This window comes from Centropristis striata, chromosome 11, assembly GCF_030273125.1.
Source record: "Centropristis striata isolate RG_2023a ecotype Rhode Island chromosome 11, C.striata_1.0, whole genome shotgun sequence".
Taxonomy (NCBI): Eukaryota; Metazoa; Chordata; class Actinopteri; order Perciformes; family Serranidae; genus Centropristis; species Centropristis striata.
This window is the reverse complement of record NC_081527.1, coordinates 24,240,256-24,263,844: the sequence shown is the minus strand read 5'-3', so window position 1 is coordinate 24,263,844 and position 23,589 is coordinate 24,240,256. Positions and strand designations below refer to the sequence as shown.

The window sequence follows — 23,589 nt, the reverse complement described above, 5'->3', positions numbered from 1 at the left end:
CACAATTAAGACTGTGGGTTTAATTTCCACCGTGGCCACCCACATTCATGTACAAACACAGCACAGTTATGGGCTTTGAATTCAAACGTCCATCTAATTGCATGTGATTACATTAAAAAGTTTATATATTGATATTGTTACCTGTGTGTGACAAAAAGATGAGCGCTGAGGCTATATTGTATGTATAAATGCTGTGATAAGAATGTAATCCCACTGAACTGGACCTGGTATTCAGAGTCATCAGGCTCAATCCCCTTCTCACTGCAGTGAGCTATGGCACAGACTTCTGACTGAGTCAATGGCTCAGTGGTTTATTTAGCCCATTATCCTTGTGTCTATGAATCAAGGGCACACAATTTATTACATTTACAATAAACTAACTGGTGTATCCAGATTGAAAAAAACAAAAACAGAAGGAATGATGTTGCATCAAACTCACCCTGTTACGTTGACCCTGACCATGGTGCTTTTGTATTGGCCAGAGATGGTTAGCAGGGCAAAGTGTGTACTCTCTATGACTTTTGAACCAAAGAGGATTGTGAACCTCTTGCTAAAAGGTTTTTATAAGCTAACAGTACATCTCAAAGTAAGAGAGAACGTTTATTCAGTTGGGTTCTAAACCTGCTAGGCTGCTGGGTGAACACAACTATATTGTGCCCTAAATGGCCAGCTGAGAGGAAGTGGGTGAGACTAACACATTTTTGGGCTGAACCTAGGCGGTGAAAAGATTTAACTGAATTTACTTTTATATTTCACCCAATTCAAAGAGCATCAATACTGAAAAAAGTCAAGTAGGATGCATTTAAATTACAGATGGATGAATTTAACACTGAGCGTGTCATTCCTTGTAGGCCAACCCCAGAGTGGGAGGTGGGGTGTGAGTCAGGATGGGGCGGGGTAAAGTAGGGGGAGGAGTTGGGCTGGGACGGCCAAACATGCCCTGCAGCTGCCTGTTGGGGTGGTTGGGGTGCATGGGGTGGATGGGGTGCATTGGGTTTTCTTGAAAACTTCGAAGATTTTCGTGGAAACGATTGCTGCTTTCGTTGTCAAGGCGGTTACTGTCATCACTGAGGCGGTGGTTATTCTGAAGGTCAGGGGTGGGCCCTCGATCAGGGAAGTGGACGATGTCGGAGCCACTCTTCCTTCTCAGGGTGGACTCACGGCTGGATGATGCGACCGACTGGCAGTCTGAGCCACCATCGCTGCTGGCAGCCGTTCCCTCCACCGGAGTGACCCTGATGGTGGTGATGGCCTGAGGGTGGGGGTGGAAGGGAGGAGCAAACATGGCAGGGGGGGTGAATGGCATATTGGAGTTGGTCATGTTGGGGTTGAAGTTAAAGTGAGCATTATTAAAATTGGGATTGTTGGGGTTAAAATTGGGATTGTTGGGGTTAAAACTGGGATTGTTGGGGTTAAAACTGGGATTGTTGGGGTTAAAATTCGGATTGTTGGGATTAAAATTGGGGTGCTGGAAGTTGTTGGGGTTATTGGGATGTAAGGGATGTAAAGGATGTACAACATGTGGATGGTTTGTGTATCCGCCTCCACCCCCTCCACCTCCCATTCCTCCTCCCCCTCCGTCTCCTCCCCCTTCGCTCTCTGATTCGGTTCCAGTCACGCTCCTTCGCCCATCCACTGACCCTCCATCCTTCAGCGAATCACAGCTGTCTGTGTGTCTATTCAGGTCATTGAGGGCAAAAGCTGACTGTCTGAGTGAAGCTCGTTGATCTGGTGGTTTCCATCGCCAGGAGCCACTTCCGTCGGTGCTTGGAGGTTTCACCACAGGTTTATTTGATCTGGACTCTGGGTGGGCTTCAACACGGACTATACTGCCACTTCTTTCCAGACCTCCTCCTGACAAACCAGGAAACAAGATCAGTAACTCAATGATTATCTTTTACGACTAACGGCAATCATCTATAATCATCAGGTCCCACCCCTTGCAATTCTTCATCAACATCAGGGGAAGGCTTGCCTAAAGAGATATGTTTTAAGTTTTCTCTTAAAACTGTCTGTGGACTCTATGCTGCGTAAGGTCAGTGGAAGTGCATTCCAGAGGTGAGGGGCACTGGCCTGGAAAGAACAGTCACCTCGCGTTTTAAATTTGGGTCCGGGGAACCATCAAGAGTTTCTGATCTGACGACCTTAATGAATATGAGAGAGAGTAGGGTCTCAGCAGTTCAGCAATGTACACGGGAGCTTGATCATTTAGCGCTCTAAAAGTAAGTACTAAAATCTTAAAATGAATCCTAAAGTTAACTTGTAGCCAGTGTAAAGAGTATAAAATTGGGGTGATATGGTCTCTTTTCCTAGCTCCAGTTACGAGCCTTGCTGCCACGTTCTGTACAGTCTGAAGGCGATTTACAGCCTTTTTGTTAAAACACATAAAAAGAGTGTTGCAATATTCAATGCGCGATGACACAAAGGCATGAATTATCAATTCCATTTCATTTTTTGAGATCATGGACCTCAGTTTAGCGATATTCCGGAGATGATAAAAGCAGTTCTTCACCAACTGTTTACAGTGGTGGTCCAGGGACATGTCCTTGTCAAACACAACTCCTAGGTTACGTAAGCTAGGTTGAACAGAGGGACCTAACTGACCAAAATGTTGCTTTATGAGGGGAATAGCAGTATCTGGGGCAATAATCAGTGTTTCCGTTTTGGCAGAGTTTAGTTGAAGGAGGTTATTATTTAGCCATTTTTTGATGGCAGTCAAGCAGGCTGTTAAGTTACCTAATTTGTGTAGCTCTGTCTGCTTGAAAGAGCAGTAGAGCTGAATATAATCAGCGTATAGATGATAAGAAACATCACTGAACTCACCGATAATCTGTCCAAGAGGGGTCATGTAGAATAAAAAGAGTAAAGGGCCAAGGACTGATCCCTGTGGGACCCCACAGTCTAGCTCTGTCGGGTCAGATAGGGACTCATTGACATGGACCAAGAAACTCCTGTCAGTCAAGTAGGACCGGAACCAATTCAAGACGGTACCAGAAATCCCAAAGATCTCTGAGTCTATCTATTAAGATGTAGCCTCACTCTTACTGGGGATTTCCACCGGGCACGTTACAGCCGCGGAACGGCTCCACCGTGGTTTTGTTCCATCTTCTGCCCAGCGTCAATTCACACCAGGCGCGTTACGGCCGCGGAACGGCAGCATAGCGAGCCAGCCGTATGCACGCGAGATAACGAGAACACGCAATAATCCTGAACATACGGGAGACCGCAAGATCCCGTGATAAACTGTGTGTATAAAGTAAAAAACAACAACAACAACAACAAACAGCTTACTTTGCTTCTCTGACGTGGAAGATCTGTTGATCTGACCATCTATCCTTATAAAAAACAATGTCTTATGTCATAAATGATTGTATGATGTTCCACTTCAATCGGTCTCTTCTCGTCTGTGTCGCCAATCCTCTGAGACCCTTTGATTGATTGATTGCTGATCTGGTGCCTCGGTCATAACATAATGTTGATGTGAAGTAGTTTTAGGCTGCATGAACTGCGTATTGTGTTTTATTTTGAAAGGGGGCGGAAGTGTATTACGTTGATTCTGAGTCAGACTTCCTGTAGAAGTGCTACCTAATGTTCACGGAGAGCCGCGGCTGAAACATTCTGCAGCGCGCCCGGTGGAAATGCTCTCATTGATTAGAGTGGCAGCGATTTGCAACGGCAGCTGTAACGCGCCTGGTGGAAATCAGGCTTTAGTCCAGCTCAATTTAAAGTGTGACCTCTTCTACCTGTCAATATTGTTCTTTCCTACACAGAGGAAAATTATTTTGAAAGTAATTTTCCTGTTCTGTTCATTATTTCCACATTCCATCAACATAAAATTGTATCTCCATATCACTGATTGAGCAGGACTCTTCCATTTTCGTGGGATACTCATTGTTGAAAACCCCACCTTATGGTGTTGTGCAGTTGTATGATCAGTGGAGGCTGCCAGTCTTCTCTGTGGTTAGCTCATTTGTTATTGGTAATGATACTAATGATTGTATGTTGTATTGCTTTACTGCAGTACAAACCTCCTCCCACTGCTCCGGTGGTGGAGGCCGGTGGTGATGGGTCCTGGTCCGTCAGGGCTCGGTACCGAATGGATCCAGTGCAGCTGACGGTGCTGCCACCATCCTCGGACCGAGGAGAGAGAAGTAGTCCCTGCTGTTTGGATAAGGCAATCACCTGGAATAGGAGGACGACAGTGAGCTATTGGAAGGCATACTGACTCATTACCAACCACCCTACTCTTCTTGCAGGTGGAGTTCTACTGCTGCAACTGGAACCTTTTTACAATAAGCTATAGGACTGCAGCTAAGCACTGAAATTACATTATATACTAATACTCTTGCAGAAAGCAAAAATCTCAACTCTGCATGAAACAATCACAGTGAGGTTGAATAACATTCATTTTCATCACTAATTAATTTATTTAACCATGTAAATACCTGTAGTCAGCCTCCTCTGTTGGGGTTTATATGCCTCAAATATGAGCTCTTATGTGGGTCTCACGGTTCAAAAGTTAAGGTGGCGAGTTATTAATAATTATCATGCCATATCATGTTATCGTATCATGAAAAATTGTTAATGATATGACTTGATTTACTCTAAGTCAACTCCAGTTGGGACACCACTTGGTCTCAAAAGTCTCAAAGTTACTAAACTATCGATTTTGGAACTCTGATCAACAATTAACATAATAATTAAATAATCAAATTGCCATATTGATATTCAGCAATGGTTTGACTTCATGTTGAGATGTCAGGGTCAGAGCGAAGGGCCATCTGCCAACTTTGAATTTCTCTTCAAAGTTGTAGGTCTGTGTTAGGAAAGCTAATTCAAAATATTTTGTGTGTCATTCACCGCCAAGTAGAGTGGCAAAGCCTAATACCAATAACCTACACTGATATCACAACAATAATACCTAATAACACATATTAAACCATATCTTTGATTACAGTTTAAATCTTTGCTTAGCCTTTCATGTTGTTTTGTTAGATCTAGGCCCAGTTACTTTATCCAGTCCATGAGGAGGATTGGAAATCCTCTGGAGGAAAGAAGGGAAAGGCTGGAGAACTGGTTCCTTGTTGGGTATAATGTTGCTGGGGTGGTTGTAGACTGGTCGCTCTTGTCTTTCACGGTTAGCTGCTCACTCTGTTGGCTCTTGTTGCTCTTAAAGTTAGCTGAAGGAGTTCTAGTGGTCTTGGATAACTTACTGTAGTTAACTGTGTGTTAACTAATCACAATTTTAAGGCAGGATTCAGTGTGGCTACATCCCAGGTAGGCCATGTGCAGGAGAGGCCCTCTGTGCCCCAGGGAGGAGAAAAAGAAAGAGAGTGAGGAAATGGAGTCCTGGCTTCTTAAGCTAGAGACCCCATGCTGTGCCAGAGGTTTTCCTTGCCAATTACTGTTAAGGCTCAGGTCGTCCCGCCTATGAAAACTGCGAGGAATACTGGGAAACTGAGTTTGCTTGCTTTCTCCTTTGTTGGAGAATGAAAGGATTCAGCTGCCATTTAAGAATCTCACAAAAAAATGTAATACTGTTACAGGCTTCCAGAACAAGCCTGTTTTTTTGAAGTAGAACACAGCAACAAGGTTAGTGAGGTTTCTGGAATACTTTTGCTTGAGTTTTGATGGTGATTTAAGCTGATTGCGGGTCGTTAGTGTGTCGATTTCAGGTGCTAGTTTTGCTGTATTGATGGCCACCGCATCGATTTGATTGGTACATATTCATATACATATTCAGCAGCGGATCGTCCTGGTATGTGAATACACTGCTTCACTGTAGTGTCAGCCTTTCTGTGTCAGCCCCCATTGTGAGAAGACCGAATTGGGTTAAAACCTTCAAGTCTACCTGTGCGAGTCCACCGAGCTAGGACACTGACGGTTAAACCTTTTCTACTTTTTCTGCTACCCTCACTCATGCAACATGTGCTATGAAAACATCCCTGTCATTCATGACAACCGAAAACACAGAACCTGTCACAGACGATACAACTCTGAGAACTTCCACACTCAGGAAAGCCTCACCCACTCACTATTACTTCAACTTTGACTTATGGAACTGCAGGGTCAAGCAGGGTCACACTACTGAGACTGCACTCCTGTCCATAACAGAATCACTGCGCCTGGCCCGAGCAGCTGGTCAATCATCAGCTCTATTGCTGCTGAACCTCTCTGCAGCCTTTGACACTGTTAACCACCAAATCCTCCTCTCTACACTCGCTGAGCTGGGTATCTCCGGTTCGGCCCTCCGATGGTTCAAGTCCTACATCCAGGGAGATCTTCTAAAGTATCCTAGAAGGGAGAAGTGTCCAAATTACTTAACCTATCCACTGGGGTGTCTCAAGAGTCAGTGCTAGGCCCCCTTCTCTTCTCAATTTACACCACTTTACATAGTGCAATCATCCGCAATCATGGCTTCTCATACCACTGTTACGCCGACGATACCCAGCCGTTCCTGTCCTTCCCAGCAAATGACCTCACAGTCTCAGCCCGTATCTCTGCCGGCCTTGTTTATATCTCCACTTGGATGACAGAACACCACCTCCAGCTCAACCTCTCTAAGACTGAGCTTCTAGTCATCCCGGCTCACCCAGCCCTACATCAGCCTATCATTGTCCGGCTTGGATCCATGCAACTTCTCTCTTCCAAGCTCTGCACGGAACCTGGGTGTTATGATTGATAACTAACTGTCCTTCAAGGCTCATGCCTCCTCAATTCACCCTCTACATTGTAGAGGGTGAATGTCACGAGGGCCAGTGCCAGCAGTTGAGTGGATTCCGGGGAATGTCGCACATGTCACTCCGCTCCTCATGTCTCGCACTGGCTCCCAGTCGCAGCCCGCATCAAATTCAAAGTCTTGTCTCTTGCTTACAAGACAGCAACGAGCACAGCTCCTACATATCTGAACTCCCTTGGTCAGGTCCACAAACCCACACTCTTCGAGTGAAAGTCGTCTGGCTCTTCTGCCGCTGAAGGGCTCTACGTCTCAAACCAGACTCTTCTCCTCTGGAGAGCCCCGGTGGTGGAACGACCTTCCAAACTCCAAACAATCTGCGGAACCCCTCTCAATTTCAAAAAGAGGCTGAAGACCCAGCTCTTTAATGAACACCTACACACATAATCAACACACAGAACACACACACACACACACACACAAAAATTTGGACTCACGACTGAAAAGCACTTATGTCTAAAAAGCACTTATGTACTACCTTGAGTCCTGTTAGGACGTGTCAGTTATTCTTAATTATTCTTTTGTTGTTTCTCAACTTCATCCTTGCTTGTGTTGTATTATCTTTTAAATGTATGTCGCTTTGGATAAAAGTGTCTGCTAAATGACATTGTAGATTGTAGATTGTTGCATTTTCCATTCAAATCAGTCCAATATACACAAGTGAACTAAATCCATCTGTGGCGTTCCTGTGGTCCCAACACTTTTGTTTGTTTGTTTGTAAGCTCATGTTTTGCTTACAGCTCTGGAATTTCTTCTTAGCAGAGATGTGTACTTGGTATAACTACTAGGAATATTCTATTTCAAACAACTCCAGCTGACAATTAAATTAATGATAACTGAGAGATGCCGTTAAGAGTTCAGCAAAAAGATAAGTTTGCCTTCTTAAAATGTCCAAAATGATGACAAATGGCCATTATTTTCCATGATGTTTATCACTAAGCTATACTATGTGCTGCCTTGAAATTACTTGTTTTGTCTGACAAACAGTCAACAACAAACACATTTATGACATTCAATACAACAGAGCAGACACCTTATTTTACAAGGTGTAATCACCACAGTCACATTTTAGAACTTTACTTGGTGAAAGATGAACCCTCAGAAGTGTATTTGATTTAGTTCTCTCTATCAGTCAACTACAGACTGACTCTCTCTCTTTAAAAGGTTTGTCTGTGGTCTGCACTCTCTTGACAGGTCACTCTTTCTAGGTGACAGAAAGGATGGGTGTCGAAATCTTGCAGGATAAATGACCTTCTGCTCTTCTTCCTTTAAACAAGACTGTCTGGGTCTGTTGCAGACTCTTGTGGCTTCTCCGACCACTTCTACGCTGACAACCCCCAACTATTCTTGTCATCAACCCCCTTCTGACACTCACTGTTGCCTTGCCAATGTCTCAAACTGGATATCAAGGCATCACCTAACTCTTGTGTTTCTTCAGGGGAGAGGATGCCCTTGCTTAGATCTATTCATGTTCCATCCTCTACACCTTAACGCTTGCACTTTCTTAGAATAAGAAAGAAAAGAAGACTCTTTGGACTCCAATACCCTGACCATGTTTTGGTTGTTAAAGAGTGATACACTTACAATTGTTGATGACATTTAGCTCTTGTACTTTTCACGTTTTTCATGCATTTACTGTACCCATTTTGGACAAAGTCTTTTCTCAGTTATTTTTAACGTAATGTAATATCATCTAACAAGCGCTTGACTTGCTATAGATTTACAACTGACAGCAAAAAGAAAAATAAAGATTAACCTGCATCAGACGCGGCTGTCCTCCAGCACTGAGGGGCCTGCAGGGGATGGTGGTCTTCTCAGCCACTCTCAGCCACTTCTCTCTCACTGACCCACCTCCGTCCATAATGCTGTCCTCTGATTCACTCTCCTGATCCTTGCTGGTCAGGTTTTCCTCCTCAGGAATGTGAACCAGCTGAGAGGATCCAGGCCTGGATTGGATAGACACTCTGGCACCACCGACCATTCCGGTGTTGCCGTTATGCGTCATGTGATTATGATTGGCCATAGGTATAGAGCTTGCTGCAAGTTTCATGTACTGAGCTGGGATGTGGGCCCCAGCACGCAGCTCTGATTCCTGACAAGCGATAAGTGTAGGCAGGTGTGTTCCACGGAGCTCTGCCTCAAGGCCCATGGCAGAAGGTTCAGAGGAGCAGCGTAGTTCCATGTTCCTCTGAGGAGAAGAGGAGGTGGCTGGTCTTATCCCATCCATCACCTGCAGGGATAGCTTCCTGTTGTCGTTTTTATTCTTCCATTGGCTGAGCAGCTGTTTTGATCGTGTTGAGTCCATTGATGTGTGGATGGAGGCGTGACGGCGTGGAATGCGACCCTCCTCTACTGAGGAGCCTCCGTGGGACCTGGAGGAATGAGCAAAGGAACTTTTTGAGCAACAAGGCAGAATAAAAAGGCATCAGCATTTGTCATAGTGATGTCATACTGCTGGCCAGTGAGGCAACTCTTTGTGCCAAAGCCGCATTTAGCATACATTAGGATACACACAGGCATCTTCGGAAATTCATTGAAAGAAAGATTCTGTCCTTGGTTGAATTCCAATGATCCATGACACCTACGATATGTATGTATGCATTTATGTTTGTATGTTTGTATTTATGTATGTATGTATGTATGTATGTATGTATGTATGTATGTATGTATGTATGTGTGAAACGAGCACAGGTTGCTCAACATTGGAAGATAAAGAATTTTGATAATTGTATAAAGTTGAAGAAAACATTTTTAAAAAACATGTATCCTATGTGTCATGATTGTCTATGTAATGTGTCAATATTGTGTTGAGAGTTTTGGTGGTAAAAACATCTAATTCAGTTTTGCACAAATATTTTATTTTACAGTAAGACACTTACTAAGTAAAACTTTATTTTCATTTGGCATTTAGCCTTTATTAATTCATAAGATAGCTGCGCTGCGCTATAACAGTAAACACTAAACAGCATGTTGTTTCTTGTTATTGAAATAATTATAGTCATTTTATTGTGAATTAGGAAACACTAGAAATTAAACAAACAGTGTACAGTTAATGTTGTCGTTGAGCTAAATCTCCTAACTGTGACTGCCACCACCGGCAGCACCAGAAGCTGCTGCAGAGCTGATAAAGCAGCTGTGTGTACTGAAGCAGGCGTACGATCTATCCGCCTTTATCACTTATGAATCATGTTTTTATGTTCATTATTCAGTATGTTCATTATTTTGGCCATTTGGTTGTTTTTTTTAAGGTTAGCTCTCCATGCATGTAGCCAACACTCTTCAAACCTGTGCTGTACAAATATGCGTGGTCAGGTTTTATGTAGATTCATTAAGATATACTTGTATTATATACACTACCGGTCAAAAGTTTTAGAACACCCCAATTTTTCCAGTTTTTTATTGAAATTCAAGCAGTTCAAGTCAAATGAACAGCTTGAAAGGGTCCAAAGGTAAGTGGTGAACTGCCAGAGGTAAATAAAAAAAGGGAAGCTTAACCAAAACTGAAAAATAATGTAAATTTCAGAATTATACAAGTAGGCCTTTTTCAGGGAACAAGAAATGGGTTAACAACTTAACTCTATGGAGCCTTGGGCTATTTTGTCCATTTTTGAATTCTTTTCATGTCTTTGTAAGTCATTTTGTGTCTTTTTTTGGTCATTTTGTGTCTTTTTTTGGTCATTTTGTGTCTTTTTTTAGTCATTTTGTGTCTTTTTGGTGTATTAGTGTACTTATATACTTATATTGTGATATTTCCTCCATGATTTGACCACAGAGGACTAAACAGCTTGTCTGTCAGTCACAATTTGAAGCTATGCTATAGTTTATAGGTTGACTGAGTCACTGTGTGGGATGCTGCAGCCTAGTGAAAACAATGGAAAATGGAAGATTTAAGGTTCCTGAGAACAATCATTGCGATGGTTTTAAGGAGGTTAACAGAACACCTCCTCTAGACCTCCATGTCCATCTCTCCTGACATCACCATGAGGCTGGAGTCCAAAGATTGCGAGATCACACAACATCACAAGATCACATAGAAGCCTGCCCAGAATAGGTTGCAATGGAAACTGTATTTCCAAATCTCTACATTTCAACTTCAACTGAAATCACTGTCTGTGGCCCCCCACCTCCTCTTACTCCTCTACAAAAGCATCATCCACCCCCTCCTAACGTACTGTTCCCCCTGCTTGTTCCCCCTGCTTACTGTCACCAGCACAAACAGACTCCTCAAAATCCCACACACAGCATCCAAGCTAATCCCCCTCCCCACCCCCAGCCTGTCAGAAACAAATGACCAAGCTATGACACGCCTGGCACGTGTCATAGTCAGCAGCCCGGACCACCCCCTACACCAATTCTTCACTCTACTCCCATCTGGCCGCAGATATAGGGTACTGGACTGGAAAAAGGCCCACTTCAAAAAAAGTTTTGTCCCCACAGCCGTCATAGCACTGAACAAGAATATGTAGATTTCACTGGTATCACTGTATATCTGTCATGTGAGGGGTCATGAATGGATGTCATGTTGTTTCTCTGTGATATATGTGGGAAGAGGAGTTATCTGTTATATGTTGTATATGTGGGAAGAGAGGGTATTTGGTACTTGTGTGCTACACAGTGTTGCTACACTGTGCTGTGCCTATTTTTAAATGTATGCTGTCCTGAAAAACCTGACTGTGTGAAAACAATTATCCCTTTGGGGACATTGACCCTTTATCAGGCAAAGAACTATATTTGGTAGTTAGAGTCAGGTAATATTTCGAGAAAAAAGTTGCAAATTTACTAGATTAAAGTGGCAAACCTAGAAGAAAAAAAGTTGCAGATTTAAGAGATTTAAAGTGGCAAATCTGCACATTTTTTTCTCGTAGATTTGCCACTTTAATCTCGTCAAATTTTTTCTCAAAATATTATTTTTCGTATGTTTTTTTTTACACATTCTGGCTGTATGTAATATCCTCCAATATTCTCTTGGGTTGAAATTTGGAATTTGCAAGTATTGCAATGAGTGCCCTATTAAGGGTTAAAGTGGTGAATCTGGGAGAAAAAAGTTGCTTTTTTCCCACTTTTTTCTCGTAAATCTGCAACTTGTCTTGTAGATTTGCCACTTTAATCTATCTGTTTTGACTGCTTTGTAGTGTTTCTCTCTTTTTTTTTCAAAATGTGATAACTGACAGATATTCAAATCATATTAAAAGTGTTTCAGCCAACCACAAGAATTTGTGGAATTTCATTTTATTGTTCGTCTTGTCCTGGTGCAAGCGGCGTTTCTTGACGTCTGTGGACCAGTTGTGGAAAACGTCCCAGTGCATTAAATCAAACGCACCGATGCCCATAGCAACCATAGACTGTATGATAGCAACCGCTGTGTTTCGGAAGTAGACGCGCATGCGCACTCACGTACTGCTGAGTGAACTCTCCGGTCGTTATCTCATAAGCAGTTTATTTTCCGAGCTGTTCTGTGTCGTTAAAATTAAACAAAATAACATGAAACATGAAATAACAACTGCACTGCTTACTCTCCTACTGATTTTAACTGTGACATTTTGCAACGAACATAAAGACATTAAACGTGCGGTACACGTTTCAAAGGCTGGGCGCAGAGGAGACCACCGGGCTCTCTCCGAGGGGAGAGAGGGAGCTGCCCGGCCAAGGCTCCGTCCAGCATGGACTAAAACACAGCACGGACACTTCAGAAACTATTCAGAATGAGTTAAAAGGAATTTTTAAACAGACAGTAGTAGTTTTTAAGACTGCATATTGCTAGTGCATCTATTTTCTGACCCAGAGTGCGGCCGTGACTGGCTTTGAATGAGGGTCATATAGCAGGCAGCCGCTCTCCCATCTTCCTGGTACTGCGTACCGCCACTGAATCTTTTAGTGGTACGCAGTACCGGACCGTACCGGCTTACTTTCACCCCTGCCTAAACCTGATACTAGGAGGAGCGCTATGTGACAGTTAAACATGATGTATTGTGGGTAAGTGAAATTCGAGCACATTCTTTTCTCTCTCAAGACAAACCTATGGAAAAGATGACTAAAAACATTAACCTTGGCAGCGTGCTGCTGCTGAAAGTCATCATGTTGTCATGGTTGCCGAGGGGACTGGATGGAGTTATCACCTCCACCTCAGCGCTGGCTCTCTTCAGATTGGACAGAGATGGTTCCCGGTAGGAGGCGCTGCGCGTCAGCATGGGCTCTGATTGGTTGAGGGACAGAGTGTGGGAAGAGGTCCTGGTGATGATGGGCTCTGGTTGGCTGGGAGCGAGGGTGTGGTGACCTGCAGGTGAGAGGTCAAACTGTTAGCGTTTGATGTTGACTCTTAGTCAAGATAAAAAGGGATGATTACAGTACTTATTGGCAGCCATTGGATCATTGTCTTTGTGAGAGGATCAGAGATCAGACAGGCAGCATCCAAACTGAACACTTACAGTAAATGTCACATCTGCTTGAATCCTGAAAAAGGAGGTTTCCATCCAAACATTTCTATGCATAAAAGGTGTGTTTAGTTATAAATTATAGGGGAACACCACTGACTAGACATAGTTAGTGATAGATGTCTTCTGTGTGCTCCTGGTTGGTTGGAATGAAGACCTGCAGTCACACACACTGTAAAAAATAATCTGTTTAATTTACGGTAAAATACCGTCAGCTGTGTTTGCCAGTACAGTGAGTGGGTTTTCTACTGTAAATTTAAAGGTAAATATCAGCAGAAACTGTAATTTAGACTGAACATTCCCATTATTTGTAGGCTAATTGTGTCATTCATTCACACATCATGGTATTTCTCCATTAATTTTACATGAACATTTTATATTTTTACAGCAAAACTGTGTGTTCCCTACAGTTTATAACAGCAAAAGTAAAAGTTTTGTGTTATTCTTTGATTTACGGCAATTAAATGTGTCTACTACGGTGATACACAATTTTTTACACCCTATTTCTGATGTAATTTGACAGTATTTTACTGTAAGTTCTATAAACTTCTTATCATCTTATCTTATCTATGTTTTGCTGTTTCATATCAATGACAGGGAAACATTTATTTTCTCCTATGCTTTTATGATTTCATGGCATTTCACATTGTTCAAAGTCACTAAACTTTAAACACTTGTTGGTACACAGTGTGATTACAGTTAGAATAACTATTTATGCGTAGAATTTTATTCTGGAAATGTATTCTAGTAGTTAACACGTCAGGTAGATGCCATGTGGAACTGGAAGACACACCTGACAGACATGGTGTTACCTTGGTGGCTGTTGCTAATTGTTGATTGGCTGACATTGGGTAGGGAGGAGAGGGGGGGCTCTCTCAGGGTGGGGGTAGGTGCTCGACTTCTTGATCGATCCTCGCTGGGCTGGAAATTCCCCACTGCATACACACCCTTTATACAAACACACACACACACACACACATACACACACACACAGTGAGACACAAAGGGTCATGCAGCAAAGAAACACTAACCATCACACTAAACAATAAGCATAAAAGTTTGGCAAATCCAGTTTCAGGTGGCAGCCATGACAGCTACTCAGTCCAAGTGAGACCTGCCTCATTCCTGGCATTGCACGGTTGTGGAAACAGCCTTTTAGATATGATTATAGCATATGATATAAGCATCTGAAAGACAGAATGTTGGCCGAGGAGTCTGCACAGATTTAAAGCAGGTTAGAATTCTGCTTACACATACAGTACAGGCCAAAAGTTTGGACACACCTTCTCATTCAATGCATTTCCTTTATTTTCATGACTATTTACATTGTAGATTCAACAAAACTATTAATGAACACATGTGGAATTATGTACTTAACAAAAAGTGTGAAATAACTGAGAACATGTCTTATATTCTAGTAAGCAAAGGGTGGTTACTTTGAGGAATCTAAAATACAAGACATGTTTTCAGTTATTTCACACTTTTTTGTTAAGTACATAATTCCCCATGTGTTCATTAATAGTTTTGATGCCTTCAGTGAGAATCTACAATGTAAATAGTCATGAAAATGAAGAAAACGCATTGAATGAGAAGGTGTGTGTCCAAACTTTTGGCCTGTACTGTATATATATATATATATATATACACTTTTGGCCATTTGGCTTACCATTACCACTTGGCTTACCTTTTGGACATTTGGCTAAACTTTTGGCCTGTACTGTACACTCACCGCCACTTTATTATGTACACCTGTCGAACTGCTCCTTACTTACTCCCCCATGCACCACACACCCCAAACCCTCTACCTTGTCACAGCAGCTCAGGGACACAACCAACAATATACAAAATACATCTGCTGTTGTTAGATATACCACATGCTGTTAAAACAGTGTAACAAAAAAAGAAAATGTTTAAGAGTAAAGTTTGTGCTGTCAAGGAATGAGTAGTTTCCCCGCCATGGTTTACTCAGTGCAGCACTGATGCACTGCAGTACTGAAACAAGTGAAGGATGCTAACTCACACTCAATTTATCTACTTTCCTTTTCATTATGAAAGATGATAAAATGCCAAACAAAGAATCCTAAAAATAGCCTAGTGAAGCCTGGACTGTGCAAAATGATTGTGGATGTGATGGTTGTTCACATTTATTCTCCAGGCAGAATGTAAAAGCACATACATGATGATAAAATCTTTCAACTATTCTCCTATTCTCAAGTCAATCATTTTATATTGGCAGAAAAATAAGGGAACTCTACAGGTGAAATATATTTAGTTTAAACTGTGAAATGATCATCTGATGAGGAGTTGATGTTCCGGAGCACAACCTCACATATCGGCTGCCAGCGTTTCTTCCTGCAGGAGAAGGCGGAACAACAAAAGTGTAGGCAGCTGAACAGGGCTGTGTGTGTGTGTGTGTGTGTGTGTGTGTGTGTGTGTGTGTGTCTGCTCACAAGTGTAGCTGCTTCAGTTCCGCTCATGTCTGTTGGAGTGTATGCTGGACATGTTTATCTAAGTGTGGGTGGGCTGGAGGATGATGGTGTGTGGGAAGTATCAGATATACTGTGCAAATGTTCACCATTTTCTACACAAGAGTTGAACATTCACGTCTACTTTCAGCCCATAAAACTGTACTCAATGATACACTGAAGAACATGTAGTTCAATGACAGTATGTGGCATCTGCATAACATGTCTGCTATAGGAGCTTTTTATCTCTTCAAAGATGACCTAGAACAAAGTGAGCAGAAACGCAGCCTTCTGTGGATGCATAATAATCTTCCTGACTGAGTGTCCATTCAAATTGTAAATTTTCATGCTGCTCTAAATTTTTATCCCACGATTTTTGTAACGCATTTATTATTTCACCCTGGGCCAATTGCCTATCCTGCATGATGATTTTGTGAGAGGTCCCAGAGGTAAGGGGGACCTCGGGGGACAAGGAGGTGGACTCCAAAAAGGCCCTTTTGCCGACCCCAACCAGCCTTGGAGACATGGAGGTCTCTGACACACCGCCAACGCCCACAGTGTCCCAGGCGGGAATCGAACCCAGGTCAGTAACTACTGCCCCATTAGTATTCTCCCAGCAGCCTCAAAGTTCTTGGAAAAGGCAGTGGCAGAACAACTCACTGCCTACCTTGAATCCAAGGCTCTTTTACATCCTCTGCAGTTTGGATTCAAGAAAAAACACTCCACACGGCCTGCTGCTACTTCCTTGAGGATATTAAAACCAACAAATTCAAGCATCCAGTAGCAGCAATAAAATTGTACTTCAAGCTTGGTTTGAGACATAGTGAGATTCTACAGTTATTGAGCAGAGTGGGGATGTTTTTATAAGTATACATACTCACAGGGACCGTCTACAAAGTACATGTTACCATGGAAAGGTGTAGGGTAAAAAACAAAATCCATCCACACAATAATCCATCCCAGTTGGTAATACTACAATTACTGTTTGGGGAAAATATGCTTTTATGTAACTTGTGGTGAATATTTTAGACAGAAAAAAATCAATAACTACATTATTGAAGCTTAAGGTTCAACTGTTCTAGTGTACTGGAAGCCTTAATGTGAAACTTAATAAAACATGCCTTTAGGGTTGTAAAGCTAAGATGATTACCACTACCACCTTTGATGTTTTACTTGAAAGTAACTGAACACTGCCACTGTACAAACTGAGCTTTGCATTAGGTTCTGACGATGTGATTCTTCCAATTTGTTGTGTAGTGTATTTTCTGCTAGAGATTTACATTACTCTAATACTAAAAGTTCTGCTGTGTTAAAAGGCCTCAGTATGAACCTTTGTTCAAGAACAGCCAGAGTCTTCAGGTAGAAACTGGTTCCAACCAGTATAATGACCATTAATATCTGGGAATTGTCAGACAGTAAAGGCATTGGAACTTGAATATAAACAGGTATAGGTTGTATCCTTTTAAGGTTAAAAAGTAGGCTTAGCAGCGTGCTCGTGTCCGGGAAAACGTACACATGCATGGGCTGTAACATTTGAATTAAATGATCTTACACACAGACAAAGAGTCAGACGAACTGAGGGCTTCATTGGAAGTTTTGTCTGTATTTAGGCAGTGTTCTGATTGATTGATAATAAAGAAAACTAAAAGGAACTTCGACTTGGTTTTTAATCCACTCTTCTCACTCAGAGGGGTGGTCAATTTACACCACAGTTGGAAATTTCAACACAATAGAAATGTAAATGGTAAATGGACCTGCACTTATATAGCGCTTTTCTAGTCGCTTTGCGACCACTCAAAGCTCTTTACACTACAGACTGCGCTCATTCACCCTTTCACACACACATTCATACTGGTGGCAGAGACTTCCCTAAACGGTCCCACCTGCCACCATTGGGAAGTCATTTACACACCGATGAACACAGCATCGGGAGCAATTTTGGGGTTCAGTATCTTGCTCAAGGATACTTCGACATGTAGGCTGCCATGGTCAGGGATCGAACCACCAACCCTTCGGTTGGGGGCCAACCAACTCTACCAACTGAGCCACAGCCGCATGTCTTTTAAAGAGTTACAAGAGTAGATGTTCTGACAGTTTAAGCTGCACAAGAGACATGGCTTGTATATTGATACTAATATTAAAATGCTGGTGACAGTTACCAGATAAACGGCGATTGCAGCTCCCAGTAACCATCCGCAGTAGACATCGACAGGATGGTTTCTGAACTGTATGATCCTGGTTAGCCCAGCCAGGATGGCCAACATGACGAAAGAGAACACCAGGAGAGGCTTCAGCAGTTTGGCAGAGTCTGTCAGCACCGTGTTGAAGTACATCTGAAACACAGTTTGCATTGAGCCAATCATGACATTTAAATGATTTAATGTTGAACAGATAATGACACAGCTGTAATAGTCAGCAGTTATTGTAGTGAAAGTGTGATACTGTATTTTAATTTTTATTAAATTATTAATAACTTATTTCAATATCAAACCATTTGAAAATGATCTACAACTGAAATTGGCAACAACGTCCTACAACTTTTCTGCATTTTCTATGTTTCTGTAGTAAGATTTTAGGTGACACCCTTCTGCCACAGCAACACATGCGTAACATTAGCACCGCCGAATATTGACTCCCATTGACTCCCATTGACTTCTATTCTGGGGACGTAAAATATATTTGCTTCCAGTGACCAGGCAAATTTTTAATTTCACATAATGTGGAGTTAAATTTTTACAAATGACATTTCAGCCAATGGCAAAGAAGAGAAGCACTGCCCACCAAGGTTATTATTAACGAAAACTAACGAAGTAACGAAAACTAGAATTGAAAAAATATTTTCGTTAACTGAAATGAAAATAAAAGATTGAGTTTTTAAGAAAAAAAGATAACTAACTGAAACTGTATTGTGTGGTTACAAAACAAACTAAAATTATAGTGAAAATGTCCTTCGTTTTCGTTTTTGTCAGCTTTTTTTATACATAAACCTTTTTGGTTGATATGAAATCTATTTCATCTATCTGGTTTTATGACTTAATAAACTTATTGGGGCTGAGATGGATAAAACAAAGGAAATAAAGGCATAATTTATGTTGAATTTTTGAATCTCGCACCCAACAAATACCCCATTACAAAAAACTAAAAATAACACTAAAACTAACAAAAACTAAACTAAAACTAAGCATTTTCAAAAAATAAAAACGAATTAAAACTAGCAAACTCACTCTAAAAACTCATTAAAACTAACTGAATTTGAAAACAAAAAAATAACAACGAAATCCAAACTAAAACTAATGAAAAATCCTATCCTATAAAACTATTATAACCTTGCTGCCCACACATGACCTCAAATGTCAAAATAATAACTAATTATGTTGCGGATTTGTAAAAAGTCTGAATTCAAGCTGTCAGGTCTGTCAGAAAGGTGACCACCAAACAACTTTAAAATGCTTGTTGTTCTTTGTGGAGTCATCAGGACTACCGTATGCAGAAAACATGATATGCTTTTACAACAAAGCGTCACGCGACTTTGAGTTGAGTTGAGCTTGTTGTGAAAAATATCAACTTGCATGAATATATGAATGGAATTTATTCTGTTTCCATCTTTGCAGTGCATTTGGTGTGAACACACAATCAGTAAACATAAGTAGAGTGTATGTTAAGCACTTACTGAGATGTAGACAGCAGCAAAGGCAGCCAGAGTTGCATGCTGGGAGGGAAAAGACTTCCTGTAAAGATAAAAGAAAGACAGTGTTCCTTCTGATAATTTTCATGTTCAGACAGCAAAGGGCAATGCTGAATATTCATCTGCAGCAGGGAAGTGACTTTCAAAGAAACTTGGACTTGTGTGTGTGTGTGATACTGCAGTACATGTTATGTGTTTCTAATGAGTCATTATAATCAAGCATTAATTAATGCCTTTGCATAAACAATGTTGAGTCTTGTACTCTCATTTTAACCCACAAGAACCCAGAGCCAGTAATCCTTCAAAAGGAAAATTATGGGGGATATACCACAGACCAAGTGGACCTTATGATACATCTTATTTTTAAATGAATAACCTAGACACCTTTTCTGCTTACAGAAACACAAATTTGCCTTTTTCTTTGCATCTCCACAACATTTATCAAAATTGTGACATTAATAGCACTGTTTAACGATAAATTATTTCTTAGATTTGTTTATAACTAACAAAATAATATTAAATCAATAATAAATAAAAACAAATAACCATGAACCATCTGCCTTTTTTGTTTTCATCTCCATAACATATATCAAAATTGTGACTTTAATAGTGCTGTTAGACAACAAATTCCATTTCAGATTTGTTTTTGAGTAACAAAATAATAATAAATTGAGAATAAATAAATATAAATAACACTGCCTCATTGGACGGCTTCTCAACAAGCTACTGTAGCTGTAGAACACTAAAAAACACACTTATGTACTTGAGAAAACATACATGAACATTTTTGAACATTTAAAATGTTTGTGACACCCGTGTCACCGTGGGTTCTTATGGGTTAAAATGAGAAGCCTTCCAGAAACAGTGGACTGTTTCCACAGTCCAGGACAACTTCACAAGGAAAAACAGTTCCCTCTTCTCATAGAGAGTGTCAAAGCTCAAATAAACAGCTGCCCCAATATGTTTCCAAATAAATTCACGTCCACCATGGAATATGTTTTCAGTTAGGCTCTAGCTACAGTGCATTCAGTACACAAACATGCCTTTCCATATTATTTAATGTTCAACTTCATGTATCAAATGAATGATAATGTCAAAACTGAAAACTGCAAATATTGAGAAAAGCAACTGTGTTATCTCTTTAATCTGCTGACACATTTACATAAATACATTTCCATGTTTGCAGAAGAATTTCATGTTTTAATCATGCAGAGGACATGGCGTTTTGAGATTTAAAAATATCCTGAGATTTCTGAAGGAGCTCAGGATGTATCCAGAGAATGTCTGCTATACTCTAGATAATTTTGTACAAACTAGTATCAGTGTGTGTGTGTGTGTGTGTGTGTGTGTGTGCACGCCTCTGCCATCTAATGCTATTTCAGTCAGGAGAGACAACAGAATGAAGTAAAGATCAAAGTTTATGATGTGATATTACAGGTAACATGAGCTGATTTTAACACATGATATGAGATGACTATAGCAGAAGATATGTGATGATTTTAACAGATGATATGAGATGATTAGGTCTTGGCAGAAAAAGTTTTGGCGCTTAGACTCTGCAGGGAGATTTGTTATTGAGGGACATCTGTCCTGTGATAAAACCCCACACAGTCCAGACCCTGGTGGTGGAGGTGGCTGAAGATCCTGCAGGCTAATAGGCTGATGAGACTGACGCAATGATGAGTTGATTAATATGCAAAGACGGATGGAGATGTGGACAGGCTTGAGAATCACGTTTAAAAAGAGGCAGCTTTGGTATGGCCATTGCAAAACGAGTCATCCTAAGGGAGTGGAGGTCCGCTTCCCCTCCCTGCTTCAAAAGGTGGCTGAATGATCTGGTTTCCTGTTTATACCTCGAGGAGGTTCGATTTTCTTTGTCTAATTCTCATGATAGGTTTAAAAAGATCTGGGGACCTTTTATTGAATACATTAGAAAAGATAGACCTCAAACTGGTACCTGAACGCACTGCTTTCTTATTTTTATTTTATTAAGTAATTATTATTTTTTTATTATTTTGTATATAATAAATTATATTATGTTATATACAGTACAGGCCAAAAGTTTGGACACACACCTACTCATTCAAAGCGTTTTTCTTTATTTTCATGACTATTTATATTGTAGATTCTCACTGAATGCATCAAAACTTTGAATGAACACATATGGAATTATGTACTTAACAAAAAAGTGTGAAATAACTGAAAACATGTCTGGTATTTTAGATTCCTCAAAGTAACCACCCTTTGCTTACTAGAATATAAGACATGTTTTCAGTTATTTCACACTTTTTTGTGAAGTACATAATTCCATATGTGTTCATTAACAGTTTTGATGAATTTACAATGTCAATAGTCATGAAAATAAAGGAAACGCATTGAATGAGAAGGCGTGTCCAAACTTTTGGCCTGTACTGTATATTATATATTTTTTCTTGATATGTATCCGGGTTATGAGACTTTGCTGTTCCCCTCTGGCTCGGGCTCATTTTGTTGGACCGACATGTTTTTGTGCACATTTTCTTTTTACATTAACGAGTAAGTGGTGGCTGGCTGTCTGTTGCTTCTGTTTTGTTTTATCTGGTTGTTTACTTTTATTTTATTTTATTTTTTTCTCTGTTGGTTTTTTTTCTATGTTTCTTGTACTGTTTGTGTCTGTATATATCCAAAACATTGCATAAATAAAATTTACCAAAAAAAAAAGAGGCAGCAGCAAGATGATAGGCTTACGAAGTAGGTGTCGCTGAGTTGAAAACATGATTGAACATGATTGAAGCCCCAAACAATGATAGCAAGGATGCATGAGGAGTGAATGCTGCAAACTCAGCTGCAGCCTGCAACCTTACTGTTCTGCAAGTAGGTCATCTGAGCTTTGAATTGTGAAGCTTGTTTAAAAACATTATTCAGCAAATGCTGGTAGGTAAACTAGATGTTTTGTTCCAAGCACTGACTAATCTACATGTATAGCTGGAGCATCTATCACTGTGACCCAGCTAGCCACCTATAGCCACTCCATCTGGGCCCTGTACTACGAAGCAAGTTCAACATCCCTACCACCATGGTTATCAACTCAGTAGTGTTATGATCGGACCACAGGTGAATCTTGGGTTCATTTGTGGACTTTAACTGATGTGGACTAAAATGCAACAGCATTCTGATTCAACTCACAAAAGGGCATTGCCCCTCCATTTTGGTTTTCTAAGGAACATCTCTCCCAGAATGCCTTGCGTTTATGACACCCACAGGCCACCTCATTGGTCAAGGGACCTTTGACGCCGCAGGTGGTCCACTGTAAAGACCAGATTTCCGCCTCTGTTCTTGTCTTTCTCCACTGCTTGCTGAAGCAGCAACACCTCAATCTGCCTGGATTCACCAGCCCCCTCCTCCCTCATCTCCTGCAGAGCCCTGCTCAGATGAGGCAATCTCTTTCAGATATCTTCTTTTCCATAAGGAATTCTGAACAACTGCAATTCTGATCTTCCCTGCACATCAAGGTTGCATTTATGAATTCAAAGTTCATTGCAACTGCCAAAGAAGACGAGCAACAACAAGGATAAGCCAGAAACATAATTTGCAAGGAAGCAAATTATTGAAACTCAGTGAGAAATCAAACTTCCTTCCACGCCCTCCATCAAAAAGGATGTCCCCCCTTTTCCAACTGGACTGTGAGTAATGTAACAGGGCTTGGATAAGAAATCAGCAAGGACTTTAAGTGCAATGGATTTGACCTGTAATTAATGATTTGGTTTATATGTGTGTTTTTAAGTATATTCGTTGTGACATTGGTATAGCTAAATCATTTTAAGTTGTATGTTAACCTTGCTTTATACAAACATACATGCAAACTAACTACTATCTTCCTTGACTCGCTCACACACTGATTCACATCAAATATACTTTAAATTGGCTTTTACCAAAATATAACTTTGTAGGAGGTGCTTCCTTCGACCACTACTAAATATAAAGATGGTAATTTGATTATAATTATGTTCATAATTATTAATCAGTGTTCCAAATTGATAGTTTAGTAACTTTACGAGACTAATTCAGGTGAATTGGCTATATTTTTCTGTTTACCAGACGGTGCCCCAACAAGTGATGACTGACAGTAAGTGATGCTCAGGTTCATCCTTACATATCTAATATCCTTATGGGAGGGATTTTCTCATCCGTGTTTTTTCTCATCTGTTTTATTTGCTCTTTATTAATGTTGTGTTGAGGGTATTGGTTTGGATATTATTTTGGTTCTCTGAGTGGTGTGAAAGGGACCAGCCC

General features: G+C 40.8%; 1 protein-coding gene across 1 annotated transcript in view; it reads right to left on the bottom strand.

Annotated features, from left to right (window-relative positions):
- Positions 1-435: 435 nt before the first annotated feature.
- LOC131981095 (phospholipid phosphatase-related protein type 4-like) overlaps positions 436-23,589 on the bottom strand; it is a 64,407-nt gene continuing 41,253 nt past the window's right edge. Inside the window, exons 5-11 of the mRNA XM_059345394.1 lie at positions 19,303-19,360; positions 17,792-17,965; positions 13,980-14,115; positions 12,782-13,010; positions 8,493-9,108; positions 4,029-4,182; positions 436-1,854 (exon numbers count right to left, since the gene is read on the bottom strand). Of these exons, the coding sequence (XP_059201377.1) occupies positions 839-1,854; positions 4,029-4,182; positions 8,493-9,108; positions 12,782-13,010; positions 13,980-14,115; positions 17,792-17,965; positions 19,303-19,360 (2,383 nt within the window). The 3' untranslated portion in view covers positions 436-838. The remainder of the gene's footprint in view (positions 1,855-4,028; positions 4,183-8,492; positions 9,109-12,781; positions 13,011-13,979; positions 14,116-17,791; positions 17,966-19,302; positions 19,361-23,589) is intronic.